General features: G+C 27.8%; 1 protein-coding gene across 1 annotated transcript in view; it reads left to right on the top strand.

The window, feature by feature from the left end:
- LOC113383097 overlaps positions 1 to 19,030 on the top strand; it is a 45,946-nt gene that overhangs the window by 12,575 nt on the left and 14,341 nt on the right. The window contains exons 2-3 of the mRNA XM_026621350.1: positions 10,650 to 10,836; positions 11,007 to 11,012. Of these exons, the coding sequence (XP_026477135.1) occupies positions 10,650 to 10,836; positions 11,007 to 11,012 (193 nt within the window). The remainder of the gene's footprint in view (positions 1 to 10,649; positions 10,837 to 11,006; positions 11,013 to 19,030) is intronic.

The raw sequence follows: 19,030 nt of genomic DNA, 5'->3' as shown, positions 1-19,030 counted from the left end.
TATAGATTTTATATTATTAATATTCCTAAAAGTTAAATTTTAGATTAAATAATTAGATGTTGAATAACTTTTGAAATTTCATAGGAAGTATCATTCTGATAAAAATACATAGAGCATACAACATATGTTTTACAAATTTTTATGTAATTTATTAATTCATGCGAAAAATTATAAAAAAAACAATATCCCAAGTTGTTTGAAAATTATGAGCTTTGAAGTAAAAGTTAGAGCTAGAGCTTTAAGCTGGAGCTTTGCACGAACTGTGACTATTTTTTCGGGTATTGTGGTTAATTTTTATTATTTTTGTTCATTAAACTGTAAAACCTTAATCGTTAATAACATTTCTTATACCAAAGTCAAAAATTATAATTCAATTACTTACAAACTTAAAAACGTAAAAGTGATGCAATTGAACTATTATTTTTGACTGTGGTCATTTTAAAAGTTTAAATAGACAAAAATAATAAAATTTAATAACATTTTTAGGATTGCAGTCAAAAATAATAATTCAACTGTAAATTTAAAATTTTCAAAACTGGTTTACTTTGAAAGCAGTTCTTTAAAAAAACTGAACAAAATTATGTCTTGTTCAAACTTCTATTAAAAGTTTTGATCATTTTTGCAAAATGGTGCAATACTTGTTAGTTTCAAATAAAGTAACCCACATTCATAGAATGTAATAATTTATATCAAAGAATTTGACGTTTATAAATTTTATAGAGTGTCTTCAAAATTAAGTTAATTGCATAGTATAAAATAAAGCTTGGTACATTTGTAAATAAAACTCTCATTTTATACCCTAATCCCTAATGCAATCAATTTAATGCACAACATTTGATTTTTGGGACTCAAAAGTGTTCGGAATTTCGTCCTTGGGGCCGTTATTTTATGGTCTGCGAGGAAATTCACCGTCGAAAGTTTAACAGAACCCGTGCGGAAATCAATTACCCTTCTGGCATTTTTTGTACCAAACCAATTTTTATTTTCGACGTCAGGGCGCGTTGCTGCCATTCGCACGTTCCTCTCGAAATAGAGAATAGATGCGCGAGGATTTCATTATTTTACTTTTTTGTAATTTAAAAATCGATTCGATGGTTTAAAACCGATTTGAACAGTTGATTTATCGTGGTGATGAAAATAAAATATTTAGGAAAAAAATTAAACTAAATTCTCGGGGATCTATTCTCTATTTCGAGAGGAACGTGCGAACGTGAGAATTCATGAAGATAAATGATGGTCAATATAATATTTTATGAATATGCAACAATTCAAGTCAGTTAGTAATCAATAGTATTATAGAGCAAATTTAATATGTTTTAATATATGTTTCAGTATATTAAGTTATCCTCTCATATATAAAGTGAAATTAAGTACCTGCGTAATTAAATTTCCATGCTTGCAAAATTTTTGTCACTTTTTTTGATATTGTAAATCATACTGAATATTGAGCTATTTTTCATCTTCCTAAAAATCAGTTTCCGATGCTCGAGGGATATTAATCATCTTGAAAGAAAATTGGATTTTGAATCTCTGCAACTTTTGCTATGATCATTTGTTCAAAAATATTGCAGAGAAATAAGGTCATTTTACATTTTAATAGATTGATTTATGTTACCTCTCATCTTTTACATACGTATCTCTTACAGATTCAAACGTAGACAATTCTCATCCATCACCTAGGTTTCCAAAGCCCTACATCATATCCCATAACCATACTAAGGAATATATTCTAAAGCATCCGTTATAATACCTCCGATACATGTAAAGATGTAAAGAATATTACATAATATTCATCTCTCGTATGACATTTTATGAGAATTGACAAGGCAACCTATGTCATACAGGATCCGAGAACGCAATTTTATTGAAAAGGAATATGGATAGAAAAAATCTAGAAATAGAAAGTTGATCTTGGACGAAAAAATTGTGGACTGCTGACCCATAAGTAAAATAAATAATATACTTTATTAAAAAAGTTAGGGGAGAGATTTTTTTTCCTTACTATCTCCCTCCATAATTCTTCATAATGACGTGCTCTGCATCCGCCCTAGTCGCTCCACCCAAGCAATTAAAAGCCGGCTTGTTTATAGTAATAATAGTTATTGTGTGCAATGCTGTAAACTTGTTCGAAAAAACATACTTCATGTTTAGGAGTTGTGACGACTGTCACTACAGTAAAACCTTCATAAGAAGCTTTAAAAATATCAAAATCGAATTTCACAGAAAAACTATATTATGTGAGTTGAGGTCAATAATCTACAAAGTATATTACCCGCAAAATTTGAATTCAAATTTCATAACTCTTCGTGCAGATAGTTTAGAATATCAGTTTATACATTCACAATTTTACAGTTTACTGTCAAGATGCTCGCGTAAATGTTTATCGACCAAGTCTTGGTATCGTATGTGGCAAGGTAATCCTCCTCGACTGTAACTCCCACAAGACGAAATCCTTACACCTTTTCCGAGGGCTCTCTTTATGTCTCTCAATATACGAGTGTACGTCAGGATCATTGTATTTCAGTGCCTAACTCAGACGTTGTGGGTGGCCGACACATCACGGAAAAAAATACAGAGAGCTGGGAGGTGGAAAAAGAAAATTTTTTTTGTTCGAATGTTAGTTGAACACCAAATTAGGGAAAGAGTATAAGTAAGTGAAATTTTGTGGAATATCTACTCAGATAAAATTTTTAGTTGTTTATTGCAGAAATGAAGTCAATAATGTTATAAAATTGGTTAGGAGGTAATTTTTTGCCTGACTATCTCCCTCCGTAGTTCTTGTCTACCCTTTTCCCATTTTTTGCACTCCACAATGGCGTGCTCAGCATCCGCCATAGTCGCTCCACCCAAGCAATAACAATTAAGAAACTTAATAAATTATTTTGTGAATTATCAAGCATCTGCTATAAGAAATTTCTGGCAAGATTACTTATACCATGTATGTAGTTTTTGATATTATTTGTTTATTTAAATTAATGGTAACATTTTTTACACAGCTAGAGAAGTTTTGTAGACTGCTCGTTAGGTAACGTAGACATAAAGATTCTATTTAGATAACTATTAATTAATTTCTGTGAACAATGCGCAAATCCATAAACTTGATACAGCAAGATTTTTGCAGAAACCGTTACAGAAAAGCTCTTTTTTGCTAATTCCAAAGAAATAGCTGAAAAATAATCACGTCTCGCAAACCTGATCGCAGCTCCTCCGTGTCGAGAGGTAAAGATAATAGCTTATAAAATTGTAAAATCGGTACAGACGTTTTTTTAAGGAACGTTTGAAATTTCAATATTGATATATTTTATAGTTTTTTAGGCTACCACCAATTCCAGCAGTATCATTTACCAACTTTACATCATACGACAGATTTTTGTAGTCATGCCAAATAGTATCCAAAGACTATTTTTTTAGTTTTTGAGTAAATTTGTCACCAGTTCTCCAAATAATATACATTTCGAATAATATATACCGCAGCAAAGCAATAAATGTGATGCTGTACTCCCGAGACGTATAAAACAATGTAATAAGTGCCAAAGGCAGTCTGAGAAATTCTATTGCCTTGTTCTCAATTCTTCACGTTTCATCATTAACTTGGATAACGAAAAGGATTTTTAGGATCTGATAGAAATTAGAAAATCTTCTTAGGATTTATTTTTAAAATTATGCTTCAAATCTACTTAGAGACTATCCTTCAACTACGAAAGTTGAATAAAGTTAGTTGATGTTGAAAATCTTGATAATTTTGATCGTTCTTAAGTAGCATTATGATTATGTAATAAAATAAAAATTCCATTGCTTCTACTGAAATAAAATTTTTAGTTCAGGTGAGTATTTATATTTGATGAATCATACTCTTATTCATAACTATTCGTCATGCAAAACTTACGTGGATTAACATAAGAAAATATGTAAATGGGTTTTATATCCAAGCTTGTTTGAATTGCATAATACATGCTACTCTTGTTCCATTAGATTTTAGGATTATCACATAAGTCATTTCCATCAGTTGTCGGTTTTCGATAAGCTCCCCTGTCTTGCCATAAACTAAATGGCATTATATCAAATGAAGTCTTTGAGGCCTTGCAAACTGATCGAAGTCCATTAAAATGTGCAAATAATGATAGTAAGGGCAAAAGGGACATTCAATCGGCTAAGATGATGTTAACCCTTGGGTTGGGTCTAAAACACTAGCCGAAGATTTACTATAAGTACTAAAGAACCACAATGGTAAAGGACTGAGGTCTGCAATTTGAGGAAACGTGGGATTACATATTAACTAATCTATATATATACATACACACATACATACATTTATATATATATATATATATATATATATAAATTGTAGCCTAAAACTATCAAAAACACTACTATTGTATATATTCATATTACATAAATAACTTCTCATGTCATCAATTTTTGGATAACTATAAAATGTTTGCTATCGATCTATGTTTGATGGTATTATTTATAATATTCAGTTATAAGCTTTTAGTAGCATCTATGAATAAAACACGTCTTCATTTATAAATTATAATATGCAATATATTATAATTATCAATTATTCCGTAGACGTGCTTTAACTAATTAATTCATATCACTCAACTTGATGCACGAATAAACACAAACATTTAATGCCGTTAAGTTAATTGCATTTGCGATGTTATAATTTTCCTATAATTGGTAATATTTTTAAAAGCCTTCATATTTCCGAGTTCAATTCATTATTGAACTATCATTACTTTATAAAACATTGTCTGTTTAATTAGTAGTTTTCGATACTGTGATGCAAAATTATCTGTAATAATTTTATTAACAATATTTATCATAATTGACTTAAATTAATTATTAACTTGTATTGTTTTTTTCTGTTATATTTAAATCATAAATTAGTAAAATGTTATACCTGTACATTTTTTATAACCTAATAAAAATGACTTTCATGCCCTAACCTTTACCAAACTAAGTGGTTTCTATTATATCAATCTAGATTTAAATTTTTTTTATATAAACAATAGTACTGGTGAATTATTGATGAAATATTTTGCCTAATATAAGGATGTCTAAAACTCCAAATTTATAAAAAATAATTTTGTACTTCTTTGAAAACTTACCCCAGAACCATACTGCTATTACGTAAATTTTAGTATTTTCATAATAATTTAATACGTCAGTCAGAAACATAAGATTATTAATATAATTATATGAATTTTATTACTAAATAGGGTATAATTGTAAATTGATCCAGTAATAGATTAGGTTTTAATTACAGGCTTCTAACTGAATTTGACGTACCTATAACTAGCAATCATCAATTATGTTAGTTTAATTAGTTTTGTTAAATATAAACTATCCGGAATTAAATGTAGAGTCAAAATAATGTGTGCATTCGATCTGCAATGTTATCTGATCTAAAACAGAGGTAATATATCACAATTGATATATTTGAATTAGGCCTGAAATAATATAGATTCACAAATAATTAAAATAACTAAACAGAATTTATTTTGGATCAATGGAAATGAACCTTGAATCTTGTTTATCAGACGAGATTAGAAACCATTAGCACATATATTTTGCACTCATTGGAGGATATATTTTAGTCATAAATACATACTAGAATTAAACAGTTTGAAATAAGTATTACAAAATTATGATTATAAATATGGATATTTACGCGACTATGCATTTAAAAAATCACGTGTTTCCAATTATTAAGATATAAATTATATTGATCGAGTCAATTATCATTTATCTATCGTTTCTCCGCGTGGGTTATTATGTATAATAATTTAATTGGCAAACTATTAACTCAGGTTTCCACCTGCTCGTGTTATTTGAATATGAGCTATGTAAATACACAACAAGATTCCAAGTTGTTGTTCTGGCAGAGAACATATTTCCCATGGAACATTGCCCAAGAAGACTGTTAATATTATCTAAACCACTCACTTGAAGTGGCGAAGGGGGCCAACGCTCCAAGAGCTTTTGATCTAGCAAACTTGGGGAAGACATTCAAAGTTTGGTGTAATATTAATTTATATTGTTATAGTCGAGACCACATTTATCATTTCTTGTAACTAAATAATAATTGAATCTAATTAACTTTATTTTTTACTTCAATTTATTTAATTACAAAATTACAAAATTTAGTCCAAGAGCTTTTGATTTCTATAAGCTATTTCAAGGCTTAAAAAGTTGGGTGTAATATTAATTTGAATTATTATAGTCGAGACCACATTTAGCATTTCTTGTAACTAAATGATAATTGAATTTAATTCACTTTAGATTTAATTTATTTATTTTGAAACTACAAAATCTAGTACAAGAGCTTTTTGATATTAGGAACTTCTGTAAGCTACTCTAAGGCATAAAAAGTTGGGGAGTATTTTTTATAATTAAATGCGTATTAAATTCAATTAACTATAGTTAATTGCATTTTTATAAAATACTTATAATTGAGCTTTTATAATTGAACAGTAAATTTTATGTGGTCTTTTACACCATAAACCCATTCATAGAAAATTTCATCAAAATCGTCATAGTTAAATCGTCAAATCAAAATTATACTAAAGCTTATTTATTTGTTTTAGTTTTTTAAATTTTCTATGATAGGGTTCATTGTCTAAAAGAGCACATAAAATTTACTGTTCATTTATAAAAGCTCAATCATAAGTATTTTATCAAAATGCAATAATAAAATAAATCGAAATGTCTACATATCGTCCCAAAGGTGCTAAATTTTAATTTTCTCAAATTATCAACTTGGTTCAAGGTAACTTTTACCTTGACTAACACCTTGTTAATGCATTTTTACTTACAGTAATTTAAAATTACTACAAAACAACCGAATATTCAAATTCCTTCATTGTACAATTTTATTTAGAAATATCACAAAATTGGTGTGAACATTTATTAAATAAACAATAAAATTTTACAGTCGCTGTTATAATGAAATAACGACTGTAAAATTAAATTCGATACGAAATTAATATTATGTACATGATAAAATACTTTATTGAACAATTTCATTGCTATTCATTAACAATATTCATCAAAATAAAATTTTCGATCAGTTTTTGTAGCTTTTGTTGCGATAATTTCATACTTTCATTGTTAACTCCGAAATACCTCGGCTTCTGTTTAATTATAACTCGGATGTCGAAATGAGAAAGGGTATTAAATTATTAATTTAAAATTTCTATTGTATAGAAAATATAATCGTGATGAAAACGTATCATGGAAACGATAATGTTGCAAAAATATATTTATATAAAGTAGATGACTTCTTCAAAAATTATTAACAATTTTATTTATTTTCTGTAATTATCAAAACATCAGTTTTATCAAATGATTTTAAATTTTAACAACATAGACAAATTTGAGGGATTAACTAAATCATTAATAATTAGAGCTTTACATTCTACTAAAATATCGGATAATTTATTAACCAAATAAATTGTGTTTTGTACAACCATAAATTAATTTATGTGATATACCACCTTTTTCACATTTATTTGAAAAAGTAATATTTTATTTTATAGAGATTTAATTAATAATTATATTTTTATTTTTATTCGCGAAATATTGAAATATTTAATTTCTGCTTGAATTCAATCTCAATACATTTTAAATTAGTTTTTAGATTTAATAATTTTCTTATGTATTTAAAATATTTTCTTTTATTTTCTGCCTCTAAAATATTTAAATCATGTTTTTCTTTATGCAAATTGCTTTGAAAACGTGTTAGTTCTAAATATAGCTTATTAATTCAAATGATTTTAAACCTCATAATGAGTAGAAATGGAAAAAATACAACACAGTAGCCATATCTGCACATGTCCCCAAGTTTGTACATAGAAAATGTAATGTCAAAGCTAATTAAAAACTAAATAGGCGAATACAAAGCATCACAAACACTACAGAACATTTCTACTGAATTATATTTTATGTACAAAGAAATCTACATAGTTCTACGTCCTGTTTAACTAAAAGTCTCCTCTGGGCGAAGACTGATGTTTGGTGACCCTAATTCACCAGAACATGTCTGACTGACAAATGCCTTCAGAGGTAAGAAGAGGTCTTAGATTTACTGGGTGTCTTGGGGTGATGCACTCACGAAAATTGCTATGGAAACACAATGACAGAGTATTTGCATAAAAAGATTCTGAGACGTTTGGAATTTATCTTATTAATATGCTTTCTGGCTCTATTCATAAAAACTGTAGCACCATAATAATGGAGGTGCAAAAATGAAAAAAAAACATAAGTGAAACAAACTTTGGACAAAAAAATTTGGACAAAAAAAATTATGAACTAAATATTTAATCATTTTTGCTGCAAAAATAAACAAATTAGTCATCAATATTGATCATTGTTTAAAATAATGTCCTTTGACTAAACATTTTTGTACATACTAGTACATTTGTACTAGTCATCAATTTTGATCATTGCTTGAAATAATATCCTTTGACTGAACATATTTTTGCATTCATTTTGTAGAACAACCATTTTCAATTCTTTATAGTTTATAGTATGCGTTTCAAGTCAAATAATTAAGATGACAAATTTTAATGTTCTTTGATTGTAACTTTGGTTAACCGTAAGATGTTTGCATTGTAGTTTTTTATAGATCGTTGTTTCAAATATCGTCTTTTCCGTAAACATATTTTAACGAAAACTGTTTTCAAGAAGAACATGTATGTATGTATTTGGAATCCAATATTTGAGATAATAGAATTTTATTACTTCCAATCGAAAATTACACACTACCCTTATTTTTTTGTAATTAACAATACATTTTGCAATGTGTATTTTCCCTCGGTTATATTTATTAATTCACTGCCTTCCATGATTTCATAAATCTGACAGTCCGACAGTTTCAACTTATTTTCAACACAAATATAATCTCGTATAACTATGTTTGACAAACAAAAAGTTGATCATACACAAGTTGCACAGGATACCGTACGTTTACATATAAACTACCTCACGATATGAAACTATACATTTGATTTGTTTCAGCGAATATTTGTGAATGGAACTATGTTACAGAAATTTTATATTCAATTAAGATGATAATGATAATATAGAATCGAAATCACTTCAAATAATTGTTAGATAAAATCTAAAGATCTGATCTCATAATCTCAAAGATATAGAACCTGATCTCATGATCTCAAAATGCTTTTGTCTATTATATTTATCTTTTTATTATATTTTTATACGTTATTAACATAGCTTAATTTGTTAACAATAAGTGCAAAACAATATATCATTTTATACTCAATTTTATTTTAATTATATTTTTATCATATCGTTTTTCTGCTTCATGATGAATATAATATAATATTTCTGTGTGGCATTACAAAGCCGAACAAAAGTACAGATGTAGCCCGCGATCGTCATCAAGTTGTTTTAAATGGTATATCGATTTTATAATCTCGCCGACGCTGTGGCATTTACAATAGCACCACGCTTCTACCACTGTGAAAGAGCCAGTCAATATATCGAAAAGTCTTCCAAAATAATAATTTTACCGAGATTTTATTATAACAATTCCCAAAAAGTTTTGTTGTTGAACTTACTTTGATAAGTTAAAATTTCAAGAAATGTTTTTATCGCAATAAGTCTTTTAAAGTTTCTAAAATTTAGAAATTAAATTTGCTGTTAATGCCGGTAAACTGTTACAGAAATATTTTATGATAAATCTCATATTCATTTATAATTATGATTTTCCACTTTTGTCTCCAAATAAGTTTACAATTTCATTTTAGTCTGTTTTATAAATATCTTTTTGGCACGAAACACTAAAGTACACGAGCTTAAATTTTTAAAAGCATTTACATTTTTATTTAGATTATTGATATTTATACTTATTTAATTAATTTTTATTAATAATATATATTAAGACAAGAAATATTGTTAAACTTGCTCTCAACTTTCCTTATCTATAATACGGTGGAGCGATCGTGTTGAAAAAGCTGCTACTAATTTCTAGTATCAATTCTGTGAATCGTCTTTGAAAAAATGAATAAAATTATCCTTAAATAAATTAAATTAATCTTGAATGCATAATTAAAATAATTAGATAAAAATAATCTTAATTTTTATATTTAAATATTTGCTTATAAAGTTTCCCCAATCCACAGTCTACGCGGAATGCTACGCGTAGCACAGCACGTGTATAGTACCAGCAAAGCGGCATAAGCGCCTTGATTGATTTATGCGAATCAAATTCACAGTTTCGTTTCGGAAACAAGCGATAGATTTTTTTTGTCAGTATTTCATATTCTGTAAAAATAAATATGAAAATAAATTCAGTAACATCGGAAATAAAACTCTTGCGCACTAACGAGGATAGCATTTTAGGAGTCAAGTAAAATAGAATCAAATGAATTGATAGAATCAAATTGATGTTCATTAGATAGAAAAAAAATCTGTTGGATTAAGATATATAAAAATGTTATAACTTTTTTGATGCAAAACCTTTACGATAAATCCTTGTTTAAAAAAAAGATTTACAATTAGTTTCGTAAACCAAATTTAATTTTTAACAGTCTAATAATTGTTTATACAACTTTAGTGATTAGATCCTAGATTGTATGTTATCATCCATTAGTTGAAAATTAATTTAATTTTCTCCTTAGTTCCAGACCATGCCAGGCCGAGAGTCTGCTCCTTGCCTGATCGTCCGTATAATCCTCGGGCGAGCGACGATTTGTATCGACTCCGATCATTTTCGATCACGTCGAAAGGAAGTGTGGTGAATTGTGGTGACAGCATCATCAGCAGGCGTTCCAGATCGAACACCAGCGTCAATTCCACAGCCAGCAGGTAATAATATTTATCAAAATGGTGATTTATGTGTCTGGATGTGGAATCAATTTATTTGTCATGTAGAAATAATTAATTCGTGATGATTCATAAAGTAATTCGTTGGCTGTAGAAAAATATGATCATAATATGCTCCATAATTATATGTATTGGCATAACATAATGTGAAGTAATTTGTAGGCTGTAGAAAAATACGAATATAGTATTTTCCATAATTAAATGTATCGGCATTACATAATGTGAAGTATTCTCATAAACTATAAATTTGTAAAAAATATTTTTGAACTCTACTCAATCTTCTTCCATAATATTTACCATTAACCATAAATTATCACTTTTCTTATTCAGTTTCTAGAATTGATTTCTAATTTTATTGGTTCTGTCTACTCCAGTTTTATTATTGATTTTTCCTTTTTACTTTTATCATCTTCTCTCTATTATTTTCACCTGTTTATATTCCTTTTGATAGTAGATTTTGATCGAGTTTGCTAATTGTATTATTTTCCTTGTTAGCGCCTTTACCTACCAAGACCAAAGTGGTCTAATCTTCGATGGAAAAAAGTTTTTTTTTTGTAGATATTGTAGACTTGGAATTAGCTGCTTTACAATTCTTATTTGTCAATGCTCTGGGTAAATTTTGATCGAGTTTGGTAATTGTATTATTTTCCTTGGTAGCTCCCTTACCTACCAAGACCAAAGTGGTCTTCGATGGTAACAAATTTTTTTGAAGATATTGTAGACTTGGAATTAGTTTGTTTACAATTTTTATTTGATTTATTTTCTGCAGTACAGGAAACAAGGTCATAACTTGGGTCATATTATAGCATAATATAACCAACCCCAATATTTTATTATAAACAACTCCAGCTGTGATTATTTTTTCTTGATCAAGATAACTAATTAAATGATATGGAGAACACTAAAATTGTTACAAATTTTCAAAGATTGATTTATTTCAAGCAAATTAAGATATATAATATTTAAAATAAGATAATAACGCAAACTAAAATTTTATGAGAGTACATTTTTAAATTTTATTTCAAAAATGAGAGACATGCACAGGCTATGACAATATTATGCAGGACGATCCACATATCCAATTGAAACATAATAATATTTTAATATCGTTCAAGTTCCTATCGAAATAGGCTCGTTACTACTTACCCCTGTTACAATAATACCACTCCACTATGTAATTTGCGATTGTATTTTTTTAATACTATTCATTTATTATCATAGCTTTTCTAAGATGAAATGACGTAGAATACTGTACTATATGCAGACATAAATATATCTGAATACTAAGATAGAACTTGAGTGTGTATTGAGTTTTTTAATTAAAAAAGATTTAAGTATTCCTTTTATAGAGATATGTAATTTATGTTTTTTAATATAAAGAACAGTTTCTATAAACTTAAACAAGAATTTTTAAAGAGTATTCAGCAAATATTTTTCATTAAACCGCTCACAAAATAATATCTACAATGTTGTAGTACTTAAAAATCTTTTAGAAAAATCTTGAAATAAAACTTCGCAAACAAAATTTTCAACATTAGAGCAAATTATTTTGTAAAGGAATTTATATATTTTATGTGCTCTTTGTACCCTTATACTATAATAAAAGTATATTAATTAGAGAAAATACCTGTAATCTGTAGCGTAACTTTCGTATTATCTATAGTAAAATATATAAAATTAATCCATGTTTTGCTTGACGGAAATAAGCTAAGTTTTCTTTATAATTGTCAATTAAAATAAAGTACTGGTGGCTAAGATGCTCTGTAAGCAAATTCTTTTCAATTAGTCAAATCCGCCGTTTCTAAAATGTCAAATGAATGAAAAACAGTTTCAACAGACGTAAATAAACAACTTCATTAAACAGGAAATTGTGTGTACAATGATTCTTTAATTAGTTCCTTATTGCTTTTTGTTTACTGATGCTCGAACAATCTCTTCAGAGAAGCGAAATGACAAAATTGCTTGACTGTTCTTTGTATTGAAAACATGAGGGTACTTAGAAACAATTATTTGAGGGAAATATAACTATGAGATAAATGATTTAAATTGGCAAACTTAAGACTTCCCTAAACTTAAGTAAACCCTAAAATCACAGCTGTTCTATATGCACTACATCTTTAGTGCCAGTATTAATTTCCTACTCCGGATTTTCTTGCCTAAGTCTTTTTCATTAATATTTATTTTTTGTAGTTTTTGTAGTTTTTTTCAATACATCCAGTAAATAAGTCTACGACTGTAAACAATTTAATGATGATCATAGATTTATATTTAATAAAAATTGAGTTTAAATTGTATGTTTAAATCACGCAGTATTTTGAATCCTTGTTTCAACAACTCCTTATTATTTTTTTGGTTCATACTTGAGTGAGTTTCAGCAGCAAGTATTATTTCAGCAAATCAAATTAAGACCGTTATTAAATATAAATCGAAAGTACTCATTTAAATATCAATTTAGCATTTTATATCACGACAATAATCCTTATGTATTTACCGAAAAAATGAAGAAAAGTGGTTGTACCCTAGATTTTATTGGGTGGATTTTGTAACGCAATTATAACGATCACAATTGGTTCTTTATTTAATTTATTTTTTCCCAACGCAGCATTTTTTTCTTCAGCCTCGAAATTTATTCATTACGTTATATTATATTAAGGACTTCATGCATTAATGCCATTTCCATTATCGAATGGCTTACACGCTTCTTATATTTTCTCCCAAAAAGCGTTGTAATGGAAAACAAACAATATATTTCGGAAAAAACTCTGAACTCATACTAAAGTTTTTCAAACTTTTTCGGCACTCATGCATTGTGAAAATATTTAGTATCAAAGATAACAAGTGGGTGAACTTTTGCTGTGAAAATCGTCATCGCTAAAATAATAAATTGGAGATGTGCTGAATGTTTTATTTGTGTGTTGGATTAAATCAATATTGATTTAAGTGTCTCTTCAGCTCTGGTAATAAAAGTTTATGAGTAATAAAAATTCTGCATATACGGAATAATTTGAATATTGGAAATTTCAGTTTGATCAAACTAAACGTATTGTCTAATTTATCTCATTTAATTAATATTCACTGAATATCAAATTCCTTTATCTCATGGAAATTAACGAATGTATAAGAAAACACCTGACTAAACATATTAGAAACTTCAGGGACAAAACAAGCCCTTCGGATACCTGACGGACACGGACCCTTTCGAAAAATATTGTATTCAATAAACCGACTTTTTCCCTGAGATATTTTGACAGTGAAGGATGTTATTTTCTGTCAAGTGAAAAATATCGGAGAGTACGGGATTTTCGGATTTTACGATGTTTGCTCTATCCGAGACGACACTTTTCCCGTTTGGCGCAAAATCCGATATTGAGACGCCGTATATACATGATAAAATAGTCGAAGAGTTAGTTCACTAAAGGGTTTTGAAATATAACTTAAAATTGACAATATTGAAATATAACTAAAATTGCAAAATCATTTTACAAAAAATAATAGAAAATTTACCAGGATATTTGCCTTTTACCATGGAACGCTAAAAGAAATTTGGCTTTCTAAATATAAATCTGTCACTCCAAGTTACGAAGTAAAAGGTCAGTAAATGATCAGAAGATCAATCATAAACAAAAAAAAATCGTAAAACTTTCTTTATCATAAATATCCCGATATTAAGCCTTTGGATTAACAAAACTATACATTCAATCCATGGAATTTCATTATTTCCATATATTAAAGAAAATTATATAGTTTTGATCCCGAAAAATCCTATATTTTGATATAGATTTAAAATTACCAATTTCATATTTAAAGGTTTTGATCAGGATTTATTTACATGCAAATGAAATAAATGTGTTAAATAAAATCTGATGAATATCAATGCAATATTTTGTTGATTTCAAACTAATTTCGTATAAAACACTGGGACCTTCCCACGTCCAAGCAAAAAGGTTGCATTAAATTAAATCTAACTCTTGTGCAGAACAATTTTTAAAGATAGCACCTCATTGATATTGATACTAATGCTACGTTTTGAAAATTTAGAACTAGTTGTGTATAAATGACTAATCCTTTCTCACGTCCAAGTAAAAAGATTGCTTCAAATTAAAATAACTCCACAACAGGGTCTGTCTATGAACGATGCCTGTCGGCTGTGGGTAACGGTTTAAGGCGCGTTCCGAAGTGGTTAAATCTGACTTCCCACGATATCCGTAATAATTTTGAAAGCACCTACCATATTGAAATATATTAATAAAAATGATTAACCAACATATGAAAATCCAAATTACTTGTTTTTTTCGTCATCTTATATCAGATCCTCTCCTATATTATCCGTCTGGTCGACGCATCGGTCCGGATAGCACAATAGATAAGATAGACACGACGGGGCTTACGTTGCGCCACGAATATCCAAATCCTTCGCTTTCGGCAGACAGACGGGCTTAAATATACCAATTCCGCGTACACTCACCAAAATTTACATAAACACACAACCTTTTGTTGTTACAACACCACCAGAATATGAATACTAATAAATTTATACCATCGGGTATTTGGACATCGTAGTTATGCATATTCTTTGCTAATTCCGTGAAATGGAATCGAGATTGAAGTTTCGAGCTTTGATGATATGATTCTTTGAATTATATAGAAAAAAACATAATTTTGTATATATGTACTAGCAAACTCGGCCACGCTTTGGTGCGGCTTTTTTTATAATTGACTGGTTTGAAATTTAAGTTTGGTGGATCATCAACAGTTCAATACTAACATTTCCAAAAATGACTACTGCTAACAAATGTTTTTTAAAACTTATATTAATAAATGAATTCAAAGTATTAAATTCAAGTTTTAAATATAAAAGGCTTTACAATTTATTATAAATAACCAAGTCACTTTTGGAAATGTTTTATTTTCCTTGCTAACATTTCAACATGTTTTATGATGATGTATTCGGGAATGGTTTTATTGCTCACATAACAAAGGGTATATTGTTCAGATAAATCGTCCAAAACTATCAGATATTTGACATTGATCGGTTTTACTGTATTTTGCTTGTTTTTTTTAATTTGTCAATATCAAATAAATTACCTCACTACTATTATTACTATTAACATAATTTTATATCTATAAGTAGATCTTCTACCCCTGGGACCAATATGGATAAGGTCCATCAAATATATCAAATGTCTGATTTTTTGGCAGCTTTATCGTATTATTTTTGCCAATTTTTTGACTTGATTAATTATCAAAATTAAAGTATTCATACTAAAATTTTATATTTATATTATCTATTTTACTAGGGTGAATAATACTTCTTATTTTTGCGAGAAATATGTCAAACTTTTAATAAGGTTACGATCTTTTCATTGTTTCTAAAGTTCTGCAATTTTAAACTGTCTGACACGTAATTTCCTGATTATATAATAAACATAATTATACTGAATTAAAAGCTGACAAGTTAATCTTAGAATTATTCCATGCGTAAAGAGTTATGGAAACTAATTTTCATAATACCGAAGTTGGGATGTATTTTTATACTGTTTTTATCAATCAATATGCTATATAATTTGTTTTAATTATTTCGGGAATTAGAGGATTTCAAATTAGCGTAAATCATTTTTATAAATTTTTAAACTATGGCACTAATTTTATTCAGAAACGTGGACAGAATATTAATGATCATTTATTAATTTACTTGATGTTAATGGTTTGTTTTGCAATATGTATTTCAACAACCTTATATTTTGGTATTTTCTATTACCTTGTTTATTATTAATTATTAATTTAATTGTGATTTATTATTGAAGTTGATTTATTGACAATGTTTTCTGAACAAAGTCGTTGATCATCAAATATTCTTCATCAGGAATTGTCGCTTAAATTCTCTTCTTGACATATGCCAATCTTAATTTGTAACTTTTCGAAGAGGAAAAATAGAGATGTATCTGGACTGAATTATATTATGCACAATAAAAACGGTGAACGGTGACAAAAGTCATCTATAAATTTTTTATGATTTGGTTATAATAATTATTTATATTTCCATTTATTTATAATGGATAAATTAGATTTTTGTTATAATATATATGTATTATATTTTGATATTTTAAAATTATTTTTAAAAAAGCTCAAAAATTTTATATTTTTTTTAGGTTAATAAATTACTGAGGTAGTTTTAAATAAGGATTAATATATGCATTTTTTAAATATTTTTTTGAAAATTATTTAATACATTTCTAATAAATTTATATATATATACATATATATATATATATATATATATATATATAAGTATTTTATAAACCTTGATGTTGTTTTCATATAATATTAAAACCATTTCAATCTGCAAACATCTTGACATCAAAGTCAGATGCGAAATGGACTTATATTTGATACGAATCGTTTAATATTTTATTATGAGTTTATTTACCAAATCATATTGCAAATATGATCTCTGATAAAAATGAGCTTTTGTTTGAATTATGAGAATCTACTTTAGCATATATGATTAAAATGAATTGAACCATTTTTGTTATTTATTACATTAAAAATTCTTTAGATGTTTTTCGGTTTTTCTTTACAAACTTAATGTATTTAAAAAATCTTGCAATTCATCATTACATTCTTCTTTTTCAAATAATCGCAGGCCATGGGAATTCATAATCCATTTTGGCAGCCGCGCTGTGTAACAGAAAAATTATAAATGTCAACGTTTTGTACAAGATCCATTTTAATAAAAGAATTATTAATTATTTCTTAAATAAATTACATACTCTAAATAAATATACTAAAGCAATATTCTAGTTACCATTAAATTAAATAATGCGCAAGAAAAATATTCGTAAATATTAAAGGGCTTAAGTAATGAACATAAATTGAATTAAAATGCATGTGGGATTTGCATGAAGAATTAATTATAAAATAATATTACTAAAACCAGGTAAATTAAATTATCAAAAATACGAATATGTAGCAGATTAATTTAATAATGCTACATACAACCAACCAAATAAAGTAAGTGCTTGGTTGATGAATTTAATTGTTGGACTTATGTAATTGATAATTTTCAATCAAGTAAATTAAATAACATTGTAAAATGTTTTTTATATCTTTGGAATAATTAATTTTACTTAATATTCTCATTTCTCCTGATGACCGAGAAAATCGATCACAAAAAATCTGTGGTCTTTTTTAATTGTCTTCAAAGCTTTTGTTCCTCGGATTGAGCTTTTGCGTTAAACGCACTGTGGTCTTATTCAACGCTTTGTTTCAGTACGTCTAGTACTATTATAAGGCACCGCGCTGAGAAAGCTTTCATGGGGGGGTATTATAAGCAAAACCACGGGTGAGGGTTTAGTAGGAGGGTCGAGGGAAATTTGGTAAAACATATTCTGAGCGAATTTTTAATATGTATGATTTGTATTGATAAAATATATTTATTCGAGATAGATTTAAGCCTAAAGCTTTTACTTGAAACTATTGCTTAGAGCACTGATCTAGTAAAAAATATGAGATAGAAAAAATAGTACCTATATGGTTATATATTTGGAATATATTTTAACCTAAAAAATTAATAGAAATTTTTAGTAATGATTCAAATTTTTTGTACTGAACCGCTCGAAACATTGGAATGGAACTTGAAATATAGGAATATCCATTAATTTTGACATTGATGCAAATTCAGCAGAGTACGTTTTAAACAAATTTAAAATATGTAGAATGTATAATATATAAAGGTACTTTCAAGATGAAATTGCAGATCAAATAGTTTAAAATAAAATGACAAAATTGTGAATAATTCACCAAAAAGAAAAAAAGAAGCTTTCAAGTTTTTAGGATCTGATGATAGTAGATCTTGTTCTTTGTCTTATTTCTCTTTCATTTTTACTGGATTATTTTTTCTTTTCAAGGATAGGAAATGTTCCCTTTATTAGTAACTATGAAACTTTGAAAAATTGTTCATAACCACTTTTACTTATTGATAAAAAAGGAAGGAACAATCTAAAACAAATTTATATGAGCTTTCAGAAGATTCCTACCGACGGTCAGTCTACGATATATGAAATAGCGAAAGTGATTTATATGCCAAAAACGAGAATAAATACGAAACGGGCCTTTTTCAGAGACACTTATAGTGCTTTTCTCAAACAGCGGGTGCCGTGAAAGACAAACCATGTTC

Source organism: Ctenocephalides felis, unplaced genomic scaffold, assembly GCF_003426905.1.
Source record: "Ctenocephalides felis isolate EL2017-DRISC unplaced genomic scaffold, ASM342690v1 CF-g0.4_SCAFFOLD_03570, whole genome shotgun sequence".
Lineage (NCBI taxonomy): Eukaryota > Metazoa > Arthropoda > Insecta > Siphonaptera > Pulicidae > Ctenocephalides > Ctenocephalides felis.
Note: the sequence above shows the minus strand (reverse complement) of the source record. Positions and strands in the feature narration are given on the sequence as shown.